At 39.2% G+C, this 21,015-nt stretch overlaps 1 protein-coding gene across 1 annotated transcript in view; it reads right to left on the minus strand.

The window, feature by feature from the left end:
* The window catches only part of LOC146822211 (uncharacterized), a 154,244-nt gene that overhangs the window by 92,163 nt on the left and 41,066 nt on the right, over nucleotides 1-21,015 (minus strand). Inside the window, exon 5 of the mRNA XM_085613362.1 lies at nucleotides 18,769-18,918. Coding sequence (XP_085469488.1) covers nucleotides 18,769-18,918 — 150 coding nt within the window. The remainder of the gene's footprint in view (nucleotides 1-18,768; nucleotides 18,919-21,015) is intronic.

Consider the following 21,015-nt stretch of genomic DNA (forward strand, 5'->3'; position numbering starts at 1 on the left):
GGAGTGGACTGGTACATCATACTAAATTGAGGGCAGTGGCAGCACATCAGACCATGCATGGCAGGAGGGAGGAGGCTAGTCCATGGATTCACACAACAGAGGATAGGGAGGAGGGGGAAGGGGCAGCAAGCTAACTGTTCAGAGAAGGCGGGTATTAGAAACTTTATTGTTTTTAAAACATTTTGTCTGTGCAAACTACTTAAAATATGAACAAGTATGCAGCATAATCTCACTTTTATTCAGGAAGAAGAAGACGTTAGTGACTGTGACTCCGGGCTCACTTGGCAAAAACACCCCCTGACCCTCCACCCCCTATCGCAAAATGTAATGCCCGTGAAAAGGGTAGGTGAACACAGTGTTATATAGAACATAGTCCTGAGAGCACGATTGAAAATGAAAACTAGATATAGTGTATGGTATAAACTATGCACCAAAAAGTGTGATATAAGATGAACCAGGCGTGAAATATAATATGCAATACATTGTGCGCAATGACAGATTCATTGGAGAGCGCGAGATAGCACAGGCACTAGCGCGTGCTATGCGATATGCGCCTTGGAGTGTAATATGCACAGGGCAGTGTTGTGTAACCTAACTAGTCTCTAAAGTTGTGTGCTGGGGAGTGTAACGTTGCATATGCACTGTGACAAAGATATGGATCCCAAATTGTAATATGTATGGCATAGCACTGTGCGTTATAACATAGGCATCGAGGAAGGCACGTTAGATGGGGCAATATAACCCGTGCGAAGACAAGTGTGGCATGACATTTTCACGGGGTGGTGTTACAGTGCACATGGGCTAGAGAGTGTCATAGCATATGCACTAGCTAGTGGAATACAATACAGAGGTGTGTGGCACTCGGCAGGCAATGGTGGGTGTAACACAGCATTGGGCTCTGTCAGGAGCGCGCTGTGACTCGCAAGTGATGTTCGTCCCCTTTCCAGAGAGTAAAATAAAAAAGTATTACACATCCGGCAGTGGATGTGTGTTTTATTAACTGTGAGGGGGGTTTCTTGCATAGTTTTGGTCGAATTTTTGTCGAATCCCCTTTGAATGGCTTGGTGTGCATGTGTATTAAATGTGCCCGTCAATAGCTACCCATGTTTGTATAAATAAACGACAAGGGTGTCTACCGGGATTAGGCACGGTAGAGCATCAGACATGTCAGAGCTTCACTAGTGGTGTAAATACATTCCACGTGGATTAATTGCATGCATAGTCGCCTTTTAATGAATATCACGCAAATCGTCATGGTGATAGGTACGTACGGTTTGTCCAGCATGTCCTAGGTGTGTCTATAAATATATATTTTTTAAAAATAATAAAAAACAGTGGCCGGCCCTGGGGATTGGGGTCAAAAAAATATAATTAGGAGACAGGCCCTGGGGGATGGGGTCATCAGGGCCAATAAATTAGAATAAGAAGGGGAACCACACAGCCCCCCTTCTTAAAAAAATAAAATAAATAAAAGACTGGCATCGTCCCGGAGGCCATTCCCCCTCCATGCAGCACTCTGCAAACGCGCCCCCAACAGGCATCTCCAGTAAGCGCCAGGGAGCTGCGCTGCAGACAGGTGTTCTGAGGCCAAGCCCCTTTTTACACCTCTCTGCAACGCAGCTCTGTGGCGCTTACTGGAGGTACCTAGTGGTCTAGTGTGACCCTAGGGACCCTTAGGATTCAAGGGGACTTAATCTCTCAACTTAGAACAGCCACAGGGCCCGTTTACACAGTGGTGAAGGGAGGGGACGGGGCCTGAGGTGACGTGTGCAAACACGCACCATGGCACGTTTTAAATTGGGGATATAATTTCCCTTCAATACTGAGGGCCCCTGGGGGCTAACTAGCCCACCAAGTGCTTCCAGTAAGCGCCACTGAGCTGCATTGCAGAGAGGTGGTCCAGGCCATGCCACTTTTTACACCTCTCTGCAACGCAGCTCTGTGGCACTTACTGGAGGTACCTAGTGGGCTAGTTGGACCCTAGGGACCCTCAGGACTCAAATGAACTTAATCTCCCAACTAAAAACGGACACAGGGCGTGTTTACACAATGGTGAAAGGAGGGGACGGGGCCTGAGTTAACGTGTGCAAAAACGCCCTGTGGCCTGTTTTAAGAGGTAGTTTTAATCCCCATGCCCTATTATATACTAGGGGCTTATAGAGGAGGTAAGGCTAATCACAGGGGGACCCCAACGCATAATGTTCCCTAGTGTATGTAGGTGTTTTCACAGTATTCTAAGTGTCTTTTAACATAGCACTGGCTCTAGGACTGGTTAGTCAGACTCAGTTACCACCAGTATCCGTCTGAAAAAGTTGAGGGTACAGGATGATTTTGCAACAAGGCTTCTTTCTGCTCTTCTTTTTGTTCTTTCTGCACGTTATCCTTCTTTCTGCACTTTTCTTCGTCTTTGAGGACTTCTGTTGCTTCTTTCTGCACTTCTTTTGTTTCTTTCTGTGCATTTTTTCTTCTTTCTTCACATGTCCTATCTCTGTAGGCATAGTTAGAAATTAGCATTTAAAAAACCTTTGAAATTAACAGAAAAAACCATAGGTTTCAGGCACGTTATAGTTAGGAATTAGCATTTAAAAAACCTCAGAAATTCACTGAAAATACCATAGGTTTCAGGGGTGTTATAGTTAGCTGGACTTTTCACTTGTACAAAACCATTGAAATTCCCCCGTTATAGTTAGTTCAGCTAACTATAACTCGCGCGCCCGCAATGCACTGCTGATGACGTCACATATTACATCACTCATGACATGGTCAGTGACATCACTCATGACATCACTGATGACATCTCAAATGACATCACTGATGACATCACTGATGACATCATCCTTGTGATAGAGTGGCAGACCTCCTCTCACCCTAATATAACCTTTGATACACACATTCAAAAATAGAGACTAAAATTTTCAAAACAATGGACATACCAATACCAGTTACAACAACCTCTTCAGTAATTCTAAGATCCACATACACATCCACTCATTCACCAACAGTCCAATACAGTCACTCATACATGTACTCACTCATCATATGTACTCATACACCTATACATCCTGTTACACAATGCCACTCATCCATAGAGTTACTCACACACATAGTCACTCATGCTAATAAAGAATCAAACATACATTTACTTGCATATACAGTTATACACACACCACCACACTTACTTCTACGGAAACTTACACATACTTAGTCTTTTAAACAATCACTTATAGAAACACATACTTATTCATACAGGAACTCTTTCAATCTCTCACTCTCACATATACTCACATATATACACCAATAGTCACATATACTAGTTTACAACATATGTAGTTACTCATAAAGACACTATTGAGACAGTCATTCACTCACTAACACACCCATACACACACTCATCCACCCATACAGTCCTGCACACATACTGTGTTCAACACATACAAACAGTGAGTCACTCATTCATGCACCTATGCACTACGTAATACCCCCCACCGAACCATGCAGACCCTCAGACTGATACTCAAAAAACCAACTAATAACCTATATAGACACCCATGTAGCTACTCACCAACCCATGCAGCTACTTATACACAAAGTGAGAGACTGATACAGATATTTACATATTTAAACATTACTCACTAAGCCATGTATTCACTATGATACACTTAATCAGTCAGTTACACAATCAATTTTTCAAAAACAAATCATCCATTTAGACACTTATATACCCATTTATTCTTCCATCGACCTTGAGATATACATATATAAAACATATTTAATTTTCAGAATAACACACATTCACTGGATGATGTCATCAGTGATGTCATCAGTGATGTCATTTGAGATGTCATCAGTGATGTCATGAGTGATGTCACTGACCATGTCATGAGTGATGTAATATGTGACGTCATCAGCAGTGCATTGCGGGCGCGCGAGTTATAGTTAGCTGAACTAACTATAACGGGGGAATTTCAATGGTTTTGTACAAGTGAAAAGTCCAGCTAACTATAACACCCCTGAAACCTATGGTTTTTTCAGTGAATATATATATATACATATATATTATCTACTGGCGGTCGCCAGTAGATAGTTATAGTTAGGACCGTGTTTCCATAGGAAATCTCAAAATTCTATCTTGAATAACTTTGGCGCCGGTTGACGAATCCTCGCGAAATTTTCAAAACTAATGGGGCGTTCCGCTCAGCTCCTACCCTGAAAGTCTCGGGGTGATTCGTCAAGCGGGGGCCGAGAAAAAAAGGGGGTCCCAAAACGCGTTTTCCCCATGCATTTTCCCGTAGGACCTTTAGACACAGCTACAGCCCGAACGGCTGAACAGAATTATTTGAAATTTTGCAGAGAGGTAGCTATAAGGTCAAGGAAGTGCCTTCTGCAGGTCTGGTGTAAATCTGTTTAGTATTTCCTGAGAAAATAGCATTTAAAAGCATATCAATATCTATACGCGTGAAGCGTGCGCGCACTGTGCAAGCCCTGTGCGCGCACCCTTACGTGCGTGAGCGTAATTCTGATTGGTTGTTACATGTCTGTAAACATTCGAATCGGTCGAAATCAGGAAGTGTCGGCCGCCATTTTGTCTGTCGCACTGAAAAACAAAGGTGGGGAACGTGAATAGGGGGCAGGGTAGGGAGTTCTTGACCCCCTAGCCATTATCAGGGGGTCACAGTAGGACCACGAAGGGCAAAAAAAAAGATTTTAATTTTTTAAAAAAAACATCGCGAGGTGCGCGCACTCTACGCGCACCCGAAAAAAAACATAAAAAAAAATAGAAATAAAAATCAAGTTTAAGTGTTTAGATATTAGGTGGCTCTAAAAAGAGCCCTTGTGTTCATTGAGTGTTTTTTGGTAGCTACAAGTAGGTACCTACAAGCAAGTACCGATGCAGAGTCTAAAGTTCAAGAGGAAGACTCTGTTCCCTTCATCATTGAAATGTACACCGTCTCCTCTATAAATGTCTTGCATGTTGCAACGCAAGTTGTTGTGGTATATAGAACCCATACCATAGTCTCTGAGGAAGCAGAAACAGACTTATTGACGTGCTTTGTCAATTTGCGGACAAAATTGGTTGGACCAATTCCACTTTTTGCCTTTGGCATATATAGAATATACAAAGGCAGTTTGTGGAAAAAGTGACATCAATTGCACAAAGGTGTCCTTAATAAGCATTTCCAGACCTACTCCAGTTAAAGTGCCTAGGCCTTGTCCACCACAGTGCACAATAATAAGGTTAGGCTGTGGGAGATGTAGAAAGGTTTTCACCAAAGGCATTAATTGGTGCCACTTTAACCCTCTCTGACCAATCCATTTAATGTCTACATTTGGCAAAGCAAGGTCTTTTACAATACCTCTTTTTTCTGCAAATTTTTCACTCCAGAAGACATAGCTATGACCTACAATCCACACTGTGAACATCTTTCAAGGAGATCAGGAAGCACTCAGGAGGTGTCTTTCAGTAGAATGGCAATATGAAAAGAAAGACAGTTGAAAAATGGAGGCATACATACTTTTTTTTAATAAAAAGAACTCATTGGCTGATTCAAACCATTTTACAGTTAAAACTAGGCTGTATGTTTACATTTTTAAAAGCATGTTTTGGATTGGTACAGAAAAATGTGTTCTCACTGAACATTACTTTGGATTTGCTGTTAGGTTTGAAAAGTCAAGCACTCTTGCTCTTTGGATTAGAAACATTGTGTGGTGAACTACTGACCTCTCTGCTCACACCAGTGTTCCATGACCTGTTGCTATGGTAGCAGGCAGAAGTCATGTTGGGGGAAGGGATGATTTGGAAAGGGGTTGCAAGTTGCAACCAATAGAAATGTGTGATTCCATTTGAAAAAATGTGGGAAGCACTGAGATTTGTAGTTAACATGTATATGTGTGAAAAAAGAGAGGGAAACATTGCCATTAACTGGTTCTGCTGAGAGGAGAGAGGTGTACAGCTCTGAGATTCTGACTCTGATAATCTGCTGTTTGAGTGCCACATTTCTTTCTCAACTAACTAATTTTAAAGGTGAGATATGAGTTTGAGAGGGGATGTATGTGGTGAATTTTGATATAAAAAATAGAATTGTGTTTCTTCTTTTAAAGTTGTGTTTTACATTTTATGTTTTGGAAGATATTTAAGTGCCTTGAACATGTTAGATATTATGGAGTATGTCTTCACCATAAGTTAAGGGGTACTGGTATCACCCAGGAATACTGTTTTCTGCGTAGAATCACACCATGAGACAGTGTGCACAAAGGAATTGTTGTCAGAGATTTAATTCATGCTGGTCTGGTTCTATTACCCTTGCACTCACATGAAAGGGGCAGCTTGTTTTTTGTAATACATGGTCATGGTGGAAAGGAGCTGTTAGGACATGTGCTCTTTTCTGCTTGTCTAAAATATAAGACAAAAGTGTCAGGCTGTCACAGTAATTATCACTTACTCCACAACAGTACTAAATTTGCTTTCAAATTGCCAAAAAAAATATCGCTTTGTGGTTAGAAACACACCATGAGTCTGTGTGCACACAGGAATTGTTGTTAGAGATTTAATTTGTGTTGCTGTTGTTTTGTAAAACTTGCACTTTTAAGAAAGGACAGTTTCTTTTCTTCAACTGTGTTGGTTAGCACTCAGCAGAAATCACTAACTCAAAAATGAGAGGCAAATGCAAACACATTTGAAAATAGCATGGTACATTTTCCTACCAATTTAAAAGTTGTGTTTTACATTTTATGTTAAGGGAGATATTTAAGTGCCTTGAACTTGAAAGATATTATGGAGTATGTCTTCACCATAAGTTAAGGTGTACTGGTATGACCTGCGAATACTGTTTTCTGTCTAGAATCACTCCATGAGACAAGATGCACACAGGAATTGTTGTCAGAGATTTAATTTGTGTTCCTGTTGTTCTGTAAAACTTGTACTTTCAGGAAAGGGCCTGGTATCACCCAGGAATACTGTTTTGTGCCTAGAATCACACCATGAGACAAGATGCACACAGGAATTGTTGTCAGAGATTTAATTTGTGTTCCTGTTGTTCTGTAAAACTTGTACTTTCAGGAAAGGGCCTGGTATCACCCAGGAATACTGTTTTGTGCCTAGAATCACACCAGGAGACAGTGTGCACACAGGAATTGTTGACAGAGATTTAATTTGTGTTGCTGTTGTTCTGTAAAACTTGCACTCGCAGGAAAAGGGCAGCTTGTTTTCTTCAACTGTGATGGATAGCACTCAGCAGAAATCACTATCTCACAAAAGAGAGGCAAATGCTGACACATTTTAAAACCACAGGGTATATTTTCCTTCAACACCTGTCATGGGTGAGGTAGATCGTACATGTTCAAAACTGCAATTAACCTTTACCAAACATGTACTCTTACACACATATCTGCAGTCTTCATGCAAATGAAAAAGTCTCCGTGGAGATCTCTCTTGCAAGTGACAATACACAGTCTCCAGAAACACACTCTTTGCACACATGCAGCAGCTTCTCCTACACACTCCCATGCATACTACACAGCTGTATGTGGTGTTTTAGATAGCAGTGTGTAATGCAAACATATTCACCGTCACCAAGGCTCATTTCCTTTGCTCTCCTCTAATCACTCACCCAGGTAACACATGCTGATGGTCTCAAGTAGCTGTTAGGACATGTGCTCTTTTTTGCCTCTCTAAAAAATAAGGGAAATGTGTGAGGCTGTCTCAGTAATTATCACTTGCTCCATCCACAGTACTAAATGTGCTTTCAATTTGCCAAAGGAAATATCGCTTTCTGCGTAGAATCACACCATGAGTCTGTGTGCACACAGGAATTGTTGTCAGAGATTTAATTTGTGTTGCTGTTGTTCTGTAAAACTTGCACTTTCAGGAAAGGGCCAGCTTGTTTTGTTCAAATGTGTTGGTTAGTACTCAGCAGAAATCACTATCAAAAAAATGAGAGGGAAATGCGAACACATTTTAAAACCACAGGGAATATTTTCCTTCCACACCTGCCATGGGTGAGGTAGATCCTACATGTTCAAAACTGCAATTAACCTTTACCAAACATGTACTTTTACACACATATCTGCAGTGTTCATGCAGTTGAAAAAGTCTCCGTGGAGATCTCTCTTGCAAGTGACAATACACAGTCTCAAGAAACACACTCTTTGCACACATGAAGCAGCTTCTCCTACACTCCCATGCATAATACCCAGCTCTGTGTTGTGTTTCAGATAGCAGTGTGTAATGCAAACACATTCAACGTCACCAAGGCTCATTTCCTTTGCTCTCCTCTAATTACTCACCCAGGTAACACATACTGATGGTCTCAAGTAGCTGTTAGGACATGTGCTCTTTTTTGCCTCTCTAAAAAATAAGGGAAATGTGTGATGCAGTCTCAGTAATTATCACTTGCTCCATCCACAGTACTAAATGTGCTTTCAATTTGCCAAAGGAAATATTGTTTTCTGCCTAGAATCACACCATGAGTCTGTGTGGACAGAGGAATTGTTGTCAGAGATTTAATTTGTGTTCCTGTTGTTCGGTAAAACTTGCACTTTCAGGAGAGGGCCTGGTATCACCCAGGAATACTGTTTTGTGCCTAGAATCACACCAGGAGACAGTGTGCACACAGGAATTGTTGTCTGAGATTTAATTTGTGTTGCTGTTGTTCTGTTAAACTTGCACTCGCAGGAAAAGGGCAGCTTATTTTCCTGAACTGTGATGGTTTGCATTCAGCAGAAATCACTATGTCACAAAAGAGAGGCAAATGCTGACACATTTTAAAACCACAGGGTAGATTTTCCTTCCACACCTGCCATGGGTGAGGTAGATCGTACATGTTCAAAACTGCAATTAACCTTTACCAAACATGTACTCTTACACACATATCTGCAGTCTTCATGCAAATGAAAAAGTCTCCGTGGAGATCTCTCTTGCAAGTGACAATACACAGTCTCTAGAAACACACTCTTTGCACACATGCAGCAGCTTCTCCTACACACTCCCATGCATACTACACAGCTGTATGTGGTGTTTTAGATAGCAGTGTGTAATGCAAACATATTCAACGTCACCAAGGCTCTTTTCCTTTGCTCTACTCTAATCACTCACCCAGGTAACACATGCTGATGGTCTCAAGTAGCTGTTAGGACATGTGCTCTTTTTTGCCTCTCTAAAAAATAAGGGAAATGTGTGAGGCTGTCTCAGTAATTATCACTTGCTCCATCCACAGTACTAAATGTGCTTTCAATTTGCCAAAGGAAATATCGCTTTCTGCGTAGAATCACACCATGAGTCTGTATGCACACAGGAATTGTTGTCAGAGATTTAATTTGTGTTGCTGTTGTTCTGTAAAACTTGCACTTTCAGAAAAGGGACAGCTTGTTTTGTTCAAATGTGTTGGTTAGCACTTAGCAGAAATCACTATCTCAAAAATGAGAGGCAAATGCTAACACATTTCAAATCAACAAGGTAGATTTACCATCAAATCTTGCAATGGCAGAGGTAGTTCCTACATGTTCAAAACTCAAATTAACCCTTACCACACAACTACTCTTATACGCATGTCTGCAGTCTTCATGCAGTTGTGCAAGTTTCCATGCAGATCTCTCTTGCAACTGACAATACACAGTCTCCAGAAACACACTCTTTGCACACATGCAGCAGCTTCTCCTACACTCCCATGCATACTACACAGCTGTATGTGGTGTTTTAGATAGCAGTGTGTAATGCAAACACATTCAACGTCACCAAGGCTCATTTCATTTGCTGTAGTCTAATCACTCATCCTGTAACACATGGTCATGGTCTCAAATAGGTGTAAGGACATGTGCTCTTTTCTGCTTCTCTAAAATATAAGAAAAATGTATCAGGCTGTCACAGTACTTATCATTTGCTGCTTAACAGTAGTTAATGTGCTTTCAAATTGCCAAGCAAATATCGATTTCTGCCTAGAATCACACCATGAGTCTGTGTGCACACAGGAATTGTTGTCAGAGATTTAATTTATGTTTCTCTTGTTTTGTAAGACTTGGACTCGTAGGAAAGGATCAGCTCATGTGATGTAATGAATTAAAATTATATAAAGGTATTTTTTTTAGTTTTTTGCAGGCTGAGCAACAGTGAAAAAATATAAAGATGCCTATAAAGTCAAGAAAGACAAAAGAAAAGAAACAACAACTATATTTGAAGACAACTGGTCCAAAAAAAATAGGAGGAGAAGCTTGTGTTGGAAAACAAAAAAGTCTGGTAAGCAAACTAAAGAATTTTTAAAAAATATCTTCCAAAAAAAAAAATGATCAAAAGATAAATTCAAACAATGTTTCAAGTACAAAACAACAACAGACTCGACAGCAAAAACAAAATGCTAATGTAGACTCAGAAGTAAGAAAGAGTGACTTAACACGGAAAATAGATTTTAAAAACATTCGTCGAAAAATGTTTCAGAGAAGAGTGATGTTAAATTTGCTAAAGGATGTGAAAAAATATAAGAAGAAAACCAAAAAAAAAAGAAATTAATTGAAAGTATTGTTACAAAGGCATTAGAAATAAAAAGAAAACTATTCATTTTAATTTTGAACAGGATGCGTAGATTAGATAAATTAGTCAATGCAATGAAGTCACAAAGCAAAAGGAAAAGAGAAGACAAAAAAATAACTTTTGTAAAGTGTTCTTAGGAGAATGGAAGCATAGTTCAAGTACTGAACCATTTTTTAATGAAGAGAGTTATCTTCAAAGTAATAGTTTGTTGCATGCAGTTGACACCAATGGTCGAGCATATGAAGTTAAGGATGGTTGTGTAATGGAAAAGGAGAAAATGGTTCCAAGAAATGAGGAACAAGTGATGGCTGATGAGCTTATGGGGAGACGTCCTAAAGCCCCAGTGTACACTTGGAATTGTAGTAGTATTTGTACTGTGCGTCAGGAATCTATTGATAAATTACGTGACTTTCTAAGAGAATATAGTAAAAAGAGTGTTAAACAGAAAATTAATGTGCTTCAAACACTTGATCCATGCAGAGTGAGAGAGAATACTGGTTTGCAAGGACATTCTCTGGCTTGTCTATCTAGGAAAGTTTGCCAAAGTGTTTTTCACCATTTTAGGATGCTGGCAGTTCATCATACTGAAATGAGAAAGTTTGTGAGAACATTGTATTTTGCTAAAAGTCCAGCAATAAAGTTAAATGAGTTGAATAATGCTCTGTTCCGTGGATCTGTATCAGATGTAGTGAAGGTTACTGATGAGATTCAGTTTTGTTACTTTGGTCCAGAACAAGAAAGTGCAGAAAATGACACAGTTATTGATGAAAATGTGGAAGAGAATGTAGAACCCACTGTTAGTAAAAATTTTGAAGATGAAATGACAAAATTTACTATCATCTCTAACGAAAGGCCAAATATTACTTGTATTTGTTGCCGGAGAAGCCATTATAAAAATCAAACAAGGAATGTTGATCTCTATAAAAAAAGTGAAAATGAAGATAATTATAAGTGGAAGGATTTTACAACATATATATTTCTGAAAAATTGTTTTGAATTGGGTGAAGATCAGCGTATTTGTAAATACTGTTATAACAAGTTAGAAGAAAATAGAATGCCAGCTAGAGCTGTACATAATAAGTTAGAATTGGTTGATATTCCACCAGAACTTTCTGATTTAAATACGTATGAGTCTATACTCATTCAATGTGTCCATCCATTTCAGACCATAGTGCGTATGGAACCAAAAACAGGTAAATTACCTCCTTCGGAATTACAAAGAGGTTTAAAAGGAAGAGTTGTCTATTTGCCATTGGATTTGAAAAAAAATATGGAAACAATTGATGCAGATACTTTGGAAACTGAACCATTAGTTATTCTGGTTAATGATGTACCTACAAAGAATAAGAAAATATGGCAGGAGCTGGTGGATGTACGAAAAGTACAAAGAGCAAATTTGTATTTGAAAAAAAATAATAAATGGTATGAAGCCATTTATATGGATGAAGATGACGAAGAAATACTAGAAGACACAGGAATACCAACTGGGCAAATTGAAAAAGTGGATAAGTCAAAAGAAGAAGAAATTTATGAACATTTCAGCATACATCCTCTTCATTCTAAAGAAGTTATGGGGAACGCTATTGATCTGTTTCAGATGAAAAAAGCAAAAGGAACTCCTGTGAGTGTATGGGAGGAGAGCTTGGAAGCTCGTTGTTTTCCCCAGCTGTTTCCTACAGGAGAAGGTGGACGATATGATGAACGTCCAGTACAGATTCCTGCTTCGGAGTATCGGACTACAAGATTATATGCAGAAGATCCCAGATTTCGTCAAAGTATTCCTTACTTGTTCCATCTTTTATTTGAAAGTGACTTATCAGCACTATCTTATGCAGTAAATCACATTTTGAAAACTGGAGTACATCTACGTAATGTGACTGCAAAGGATTTTATCAACAAAGTGCAACAGCGAGATGATCATTTGGAATCTCAATTGATCAATTTGATGGCTTGTCAGCGTGGGACAAATGAATATTGGTACCGACGTCATGGTGAATTTAAGTGTATGTTACGGAATTTAGGAACTCCTACATGGTTCCTTACTCTGAGCTGTGCTGCGTATGCTTGGGATGATTTACTGGATTTTCTACGAGAGGCAAATTCAAACATTAAAAACATACATTACAAGACAGCAGGAGAATTGTGCTCATTGGATCGCGTTAATGTTTGCAGATATTTTAATCATAGATTTGAGGCTATGATGTCCTTCATCTGCAATAAAAAAAATCCACCTCTTGGAGAAGTTGTGCATTTCTTTTGGAGAAAAGAGTACCAAGCAAGAGGTGCTCCTCATATTCATATGCTGTTGTGGATCAAGGATGCCCCAAAATTTGGAACAGATTCTGATGAAGCAGTTTTATCTTTCATTGAAGAATATGCAACATGTGCTATACCTAAAAGCACAGAAGAGAAACAATTAAAAGAGCAAGTTTTACGTTTCCAAAGTCATCGGTGTGGAAAATACTGTCGACGAAAGTACAAGAGTAAAGATAAATTCTACACAAAATGTCGATTTCCACGACCTGTTCTTTCAAAAGGAAGAGTCAACAGTTTTATGTCAGCTGTGCGACATACTATTACAAGAAAATCGCCTAAGAATACCTACAACCTAAGAAGAAAAGAAGTCAAAATATATAAATGACTACAATCCAGTTATTTTATCCATGTGGAATGCTAACATGGATATACAGTATGTGGCTGACAATTCTATTGCTGTTGCTCGGTATGTCACATGTTACATCACTAAATCTGAGAAAACAGAATTGAAGGAAATGTGGGAAGAGATTTCTCATGAGAAGACTGTCAGTAAGAAGCTATACAGTTTCAGTTTAAAGATGTTATTGCATCGAGAAATTGGTTCCTACGAATGCTCAGATAGGTTATCATCTGCAAGTCTGTACTCGAAATCCAGAAGAATAATTTGGGCAAGTTTAGGCCTTGCAGGAATGCGAAAACGCGTACTGAAATCTATTCGAGAAATTGAATATTTAGCAGAGTTCGAACCAGAACAAACATGTTGGACACATATTACCCACAAAGAAGTCATCACCTTGAGAACATGTGTCTCTATGAAGTACTGCAGAACTTCATTTTTAAACGGAATGCCACAGAAGATATCAACAATGGAAAATATAAAGTCAGTGGTGAGGAGGGATGTTTGGTGAAGCAAACAAAAGGAAGTTTGATAAATCACCGGAAGCTGAGTTGCGACACTCCTGACAGAAAGGAATTTTACTACTTGGCACTTTTGCAGCTGTTTAAACCATGGCGTTCAGAGGATGAACTACTTGGAGAATTCCAGAGTTATGAAGATTCCTTCAATGCTAGCAAAGACAGCATAGAATGCAGTACTTTCACAACTTATGTTCAAATGTTAAATGAAGAAATTGAACAAGAAGCAACAATTGCAGCTGAAGTAGCTAGAGACAGTTCTCAAGACAGTCAAAGTTCTGGGACGCTCAGTCAAGATCCTCTAGGACAACCAATCGTAGAAAATGAAGCAGCAATAGCCATGAATGAAGTGGAAACAGCTATGAATCAAGCTCAGGAAGATTTAGTAGACTTAACATATTTGGAGCAGCAACTGAATGAAGAACAAAAACAAATTTATGAAGAAGTCAGAAAAAAAATTGATCACGGATTACTACATGAAAATAAAGAGTGCTCATGCACATCATTTGAACCAATGAGAATGTATGGAAGTGGACAAGCAGGAACTGGAAAAAGTTTCTTAATTAATGTAATTAGAAGCTACCTACAGAAGAAAATGGATTCCATTTTGTCTTGTATTGTTACTGCTCCAACTGGGTTAGCAGCGTATAACATAAAAGGAGTTACCTTACATCGTTTGCTAATGTTACCAGTAGAGCATGAGAACAAAATACAGTACCACAAACTAGCAGGAGAAGCATGCTTGGAAGTTTCAAGAGTATTGAAGAAAATGAAAGTACTCATTATTGATGAGGTAAGCATGGTATCAAACTTAATGCTTGCCTTTCTGCATTTAAGAATGCAGCAAATTCTGAAGACAGACTATGACATGTTATTTGGAGGAAAACACGTCATAGTTTTTGGGGATCTTTTGCAACTTACTCCAGTTAAAGGACAACCGGTATTCCATACACTTACACATGAAGACACGAAAAAGTCGTTAGTAAGTATAGGCAATGTAAATATTTGGACATATTTTGAGTATAAGGAACTCATTACCAATATGAGGCAAGCCAATGATGAGGAATATGCAAGTATTCTGAAAGATATAAGAATTGGACTACTCACAGAACATGGCAGAAAACTATTACAGAGTCGATTGCTGACTAATTTGTTTACAACAGAAGAAATAGTTCCAGAGAAAATATACAAGAAAATTGCTGAAAAAAATACTGTAATCTGCTTAATGCCAACACTACATGAATGCTCTGTATTCAATCAAGAACTTTTAAAATTGTAAAATGAAGAGATCATAAAACTGGAAGCTGTGGTTAAAATTCAACATGAACGAATAACTATTATATTGACAGGCAAATTGGCTACTAAATTGGAATCTCTGGAGTAAAATATTTCAAAAACAACTGGTTTGGAAAAGAATCTTTATGTGTGTCTGAACTGTAGAGTAATTTTAAGACGTAATTTGGATGTAGAAAAAGGTTTAGTGAATGGAGCTATAGGTAAAGTTGTGGGTTTTGTAAAGTACCAGAAAAAAGATGGAATTGAATTCTTAAAAATAAAATGTTTTTTTCAGTGAATTTGCAAGGTTTTTTAAATGCTAATTCCTAACTATAACGTGTGTGAAACCTATGGTTTTTTCAGTGAATATATATATATACACACACACACACAAGTACACACACACATACACTTGGCTTTCTTTATGCTTTGGGCTTCCAAGTGACATTAGTATGTATTTTAAAACCTTTCAAGCACTTTTAATATAGATAGTTCTTATCATCTTCTTTTACGCTAACATATAACTGATTTGCTTTCAGTAGCTTTAACAACATACGTATGGGGAGTGAGTTTCATGTGCCCGAGTTAGACCCCGTAGGAAATAGTACCATTCTTGCATACACACAAACCTTTCCCTAAAGTTGCCTTCACTTTGACACAGTAACGCTTGACACACATTTTGCCTTCGTCATGATTGGACTGGTTTCGCAACACTACCCTTGATGACACAGAACACTTCGTGTGAATCCTATCACACTGCCTTGGCATTTGGTGCAGGGCCTCTCACATGCGTAATACAAATGTGTTTTATTATTACATCCATATGGCGACACAGCTATCAGTAGAACACAAACAATGGTTGCCCAATTACAATGTCAACTTGAGGCAAGGATGCCATTTTCTATATATAGCCTTTTGCTTCCTAACAGGAGATGGTCGAATTCTTTGTTTTATTTTCTATGTTGAAACTCATTATAACTTATATCTGATTCTGTGTATTAATCATCACAGCCCATCTATTCTATACAAAAATCACTCAGTTCAATAAATATTGAAAACACCCCTTTGTGCATTCTTTGTATATTTCGCAGAGTAAAGAAAGTACAAGCGACTGAGCGAAACTTGAAATCGATAACCATGTCTCCTGGGGGACCAGAGTTGTCATGTTCAGTAATTGCAAAAACTGTTCACTCCCTGTTCAGGTTTAGGGGGCTGGCAATGGCACTTCAAGCTGGCTGGTACAAGAGCCAATATATCCCATGGGGATGCATGGAATCAGTCCCGCATCATCCAAACTTTAAATAGTCCGCAAAGGCGCAGTTACTACTGATTGGTGGAAAAGTGGCATTTTCAGAGTAGTAACTTAAAATGCATCTTTACTATAAAAGAGCATTATAATTCAAATAAGTTGAAGTTTTTCGCTAGCTGCTCCCAAACTGAAGTTATCAATTATTAAGTTTAATCAGGTAACCCAGTAATAGTCAATGAGAGAAGTAGCCGTGCTAAAATGTAAGAAGCCTTTAGGATATTTTCACTATCTCAATATGTAAACCTAAGGTTGACATGTCCTACTGTGAGAAATTGGGTTTTTGGTTGACTGGGGTGTGAGCCCTGGTCAAGCTAAGCCTCAATCCCTTTCATATTGAACCACAAAAAGTCACTAAATTATCCTATGTAACTGGGCACAAAAAGCAGTCAGGCTTAACTTAAAGGCATTGTGTAAAGTATTTATGCAGCACACAAACAGTAATAAAGTAAAAACACAACACACAAACAGGTTTACAGGTGAATGCAAAACCAATTTAGAAAATAGAGTAAATTGTAATAAATTATTTGACACCAAAACAACAAAAAGATTTTATTGAAAATTAGCGCTTAAAAGATCAAAGCGCTAACCACAGACCTCTAGTAGTCAAAGTTGAAAGTTATGGCCCCTTGATAGAGCGTGGTTTGGGTACAAGAAGAGCATTGAGTACAGTCAGTGTCTATCTTCTGACTTAGAAGAAATTCTGAGAAAAAGTGTCTGAAAAGGTAAAGTTCTGGGAACAATCTTGCACGAGGTGTCCGAGCAGGAAGAATCTTTGTTGGAAGGCCTTGGGTCAAAAACGTAGTGAAGTTTTCTATATTTGGACTTAGTCGCCAAAATGGAAGTCGAAAAACTCCAGCGGGACGAGGCGGAAGGCTACAGCCGAAGACAGTTCCACAGGCCGAATCCCCCTTTAGCAAAGGTCCATTGAAAAGTATTTGCTGCTGTGGAGAAGAACATAATGGGAGAAGATGCAAATTCAATACAACCAGCGAAGCCCTGGGGCGAATAGGCGAGTAGGTTGGTCCCAGTCTCCTCCCGGTTCTCAGAGCACTTTTGGGTCAAAATTAGTTCAATTCGTCAGTTTAGGTGTTTTGCCATCTGAGCACCTTTAGCACCACAACCAAGGGCCCTGGACTGGGGGATACCTATTGGGGGTTCAGGACTCACTAAGGCTGGGTCCAGGTGTGGTTTCAAGAAGGTGGGAGCCTTTTATGTCCATGTGGTTCTGAAAAGGAGGCCTGCACTCTAGCCCTCGGAGTTACTTCTGGTAGTCCTTGATACAGGTGAAGATGCAGGGTGCAACAGCAGGGTTAGATTTTGAGGGTTCAAGATAGGCTCAAGGCACTAAAGCAGTCCTCCCTGGTACAGCAGCAGTCTGACGGAGTAAACAGTAGTTCACAGCAGCAGGCAGTCCTCTGAGAATCCTTCCGCAGGTCCAGTAGTGAACTGAAGAATGGGTCTGAAAATCCTATTTTTAAACACTGGTGCCCTTCTCATGCAAAGTGGGAAAAGCTTCTAGAAGCTTTCTTTGAAGTGAATGGAATTTCTTAACTTCCCTGCCCTGGCTCCAAAGTTGACAGCACTGACAATACAGGATCATTAGGCCCTTTGTGTGAATGCAAAGTACAGGCTATTCAGTTGTTTGTGGGGCTGTGCTGAGCTCCAACTAGATCCAGCCAGCACATGGCCCATTGAAGCACACCTAATGTGAGACTGTCTGGGAGAAAGTCAAAAAGTCTAACTGTCAACCGCTACCAGTCATGTGACCCAAGACAGGCTGCAGGCACAAAGGGCTAAGGGCAGGAAAATGCCAACTTTCTAAAAGTGCCATTTTCAAAACTCTATTGAAAAATCCAACTTTAGTGTTAAATAATGTTTATCATTCTTATTTCATAGGTAGTAAACATGAAACATCCACCTGCCCCCAATTCAAAATTACAGCCTATTAAAGGTAATGAGGAAACCCCTATGTTATCCTATGGGAGGATTAGGCCTCACTGTAGTAGCAAATGTATTTCGATTTTCACTACTAGTGAAGAAATTATTGAAGGGAACGGAATCTCCTGGGACAACAAACTTTGTTTAAGTAGCGTTTCATGCAATCAGACTGAACAAACTGGACAAAAGATTTACTGACGTCATTCCATACAGAACAAAAGAGACAGCAGGTTTTGGCAGAACATTTTCTCAATAATGAACCCCTATATTTGTGTGGGATGGAAACTACATAAAACACCCTATTTTGTAGGATATTTGAATGTTAAAAACAGAATTAACATTGTAGAATAACTTTATAGTAAACTAACAGATTGAAAGGGACAGCAATGCAATGACATTTGAACTGTGATTTGATCCTAATGACGAAGATATGACATTCTAATGTGGAAATAGTGCATTCTATTGGAGAGTAGATCAGTGAAGAATATTGCTCCACCTTTAACAGGCCCTCTGTTTTCCCCTCCATCAGGCCCGTGCCTTCGATGTGTCTCATTACCTGGCAAAGCTTTCACACACTGCAACCTGCAGTCGAAAAAACAGCACTTCTCGCCAACTCTGCACTGTGCATCGCTTTTGCACTGTGGTGGGAGGATTTTGCCACACTGTTTCTCCTTTTCTGGATCGACTGGGCAAAATCCTGGGTTCTCTGAAACATACATAGGACCACAATGTAATTTAGAATATTTCAGTCAAGTATTAAATATCTTCTTCACAATTTAGCTAAGTCCACACTCTTGATGTCAAACATAGGCATTCTTCCTACATCTGCCAGACATGATAAGGACAACTAACCCAGTTATGTGTCATATGCAGACCTTTACATAAGAGAGCCAATAGGCAGTTCTTCCCCAGAGGTACAGGTAAAAAAGCCTGTGCCTCTCACTGCATAATTTTTTTAAAAACAGTTGATGAACATAATGCAGAACATTGTCATACATTCACCCCAGTGCATAGATCTGGGCCTAAATCTATCCTTTTTTTGCTCCCCATGCCATTCCAGTTTGAAACAAGCCATATGCAAATCAGTCTTGACCCTGTGCCCCACAGTAACCATCCAGCCCGAACTGCCAGGCCAGGTCCTCCCTGGTCTGAAAATAAGCATCCTAGGACCGGTTTTGGGGTTTCACCCCTCATTCGCCAGGATAGTTTAACTCCAGCAGCATTGAGAGCACAGGACTCACTGGATAATAGCAGTTTTGCAACATCTTGGTACAGGAAGTAGTTGACATTCTCAGGCAAAAAGAAGCACTCCGGTGACCCATGACATCAGAGCACCATGGTAATGTTACACAGTCAACAAAGGTGACAAGGGGCATGTAGTGGAATACAGAGTCCTCAGTGACAGAATACAAAAAAGATTAAGTCAGTAAATATTTGTAATGATTATATCAGTAGGCTGCACTGCTATCCTGTACTTTCAATTTTGCCTTGTCTCAACAGTAATAATTAGATTTACTTTATTTTAGTATTTTAAGCTGTACCCCTTACTGTTTCATGTAGCGAGCACGAATGCATTTTGGCGCCATATTGTTACAGAAAAATATACAAAATAAATAAATGAAATTTCAATAGGGTCAATGCACTTTATTCCACACTGAGAGCAGCATTTCTGTTTGCCTCTACAGACACTGTCATCCCTACACTGTCGGACAGGCAGTGGTACCTTGCAATCGCAGGGTTCTGGTGGACATGTTCCTAGTTTTACTGAAACTGAGAAAAAAGTGTGTTAGTTGCTGCATTATGGTTTAGTAATATTTTCTGCATTATTGTTTAAACCAAAGACTATGACTGGTGTAGGAAATCCACCTTTTCTGCGTGATCACCCAAGATTTTTCGCATTTTGCCACAACCTATATATTTCTGGTGTTAGACTTCTGTGCACTTTAACCCTGCTAAACCTTATATTTTGCTGATATTACATCTCCTAGCACTTTAACCCAGGTAAACATTGCTGAAGTGCCTGTGCTCTCCCTTTAAACATGGTTAAGCAGACACTTTCTTAATTAGTATTTTCAACTTACCTTTAATCTCCCAGTATGTGGTACAAAATGTACTCAGGGCATGTACGTTAAATGTGAAGAGTGGACTGCAGCCCCTATTGTGCCAACCACTGCAGTGATAGTACAAATATGACTTCAGGCCTACCAGTGTAGCCTGATAACAGCAGTGTAAAACAATGTTATTTGACCTGACAAAATAAACCCTTACAGCAAGTCAAACAATCAAAAAACTTTATTCGATCATTTTAGAAAACAATCATAAAAGCACAATAAAATTCATGACAATGGGAAGACGGAAACCAATGGGTTTGACTAGAAACAGATTAAAACACATTAAGATAAAAAGGACATACTTTTTCTTGCAGATACAGATTTTAAAATATATACAGCAGTAAAATAACACACATCAGGTTCATCAAGTGCAAATAGAAGGCTCATAGCGGATTTCGCAGTGAGCACAAAATATTTTTTAAAAAGTGGTTTCAGGTAAGTGATACGAAAACACAAATATAATGGGCAAATCAACAAAAAATGCTCAGGACTTTGTTTCGAAATCCCATCACACGGGCATGGGGTAGAGGTATGTTTCTTAATTTGAGGGTAAGCTACCAGTTTATGAACTATCCACAGTCGCAGTCTAGTAAGGACATGCTGATGAGAGTGTTTAGTGACCAATTTTAGATACTTTGAAAAGCCAAATTCAGCCAAATTATAAGAATGGTAATATATATGGGTAGAGAACT

Source organism: Triturus cristatus, chromosome 6 (assembly GCF_964204655.1).
Source record: "Triturus cristatus chromosome 6, aTriCri1.1, whole genome shotgun sequence".
Lineage (NCBI taxonomy): Eukaryota > Metazoa > Chordata > Amphibia > Caudata > Salamandridae > Triturus > Triturus cristatus.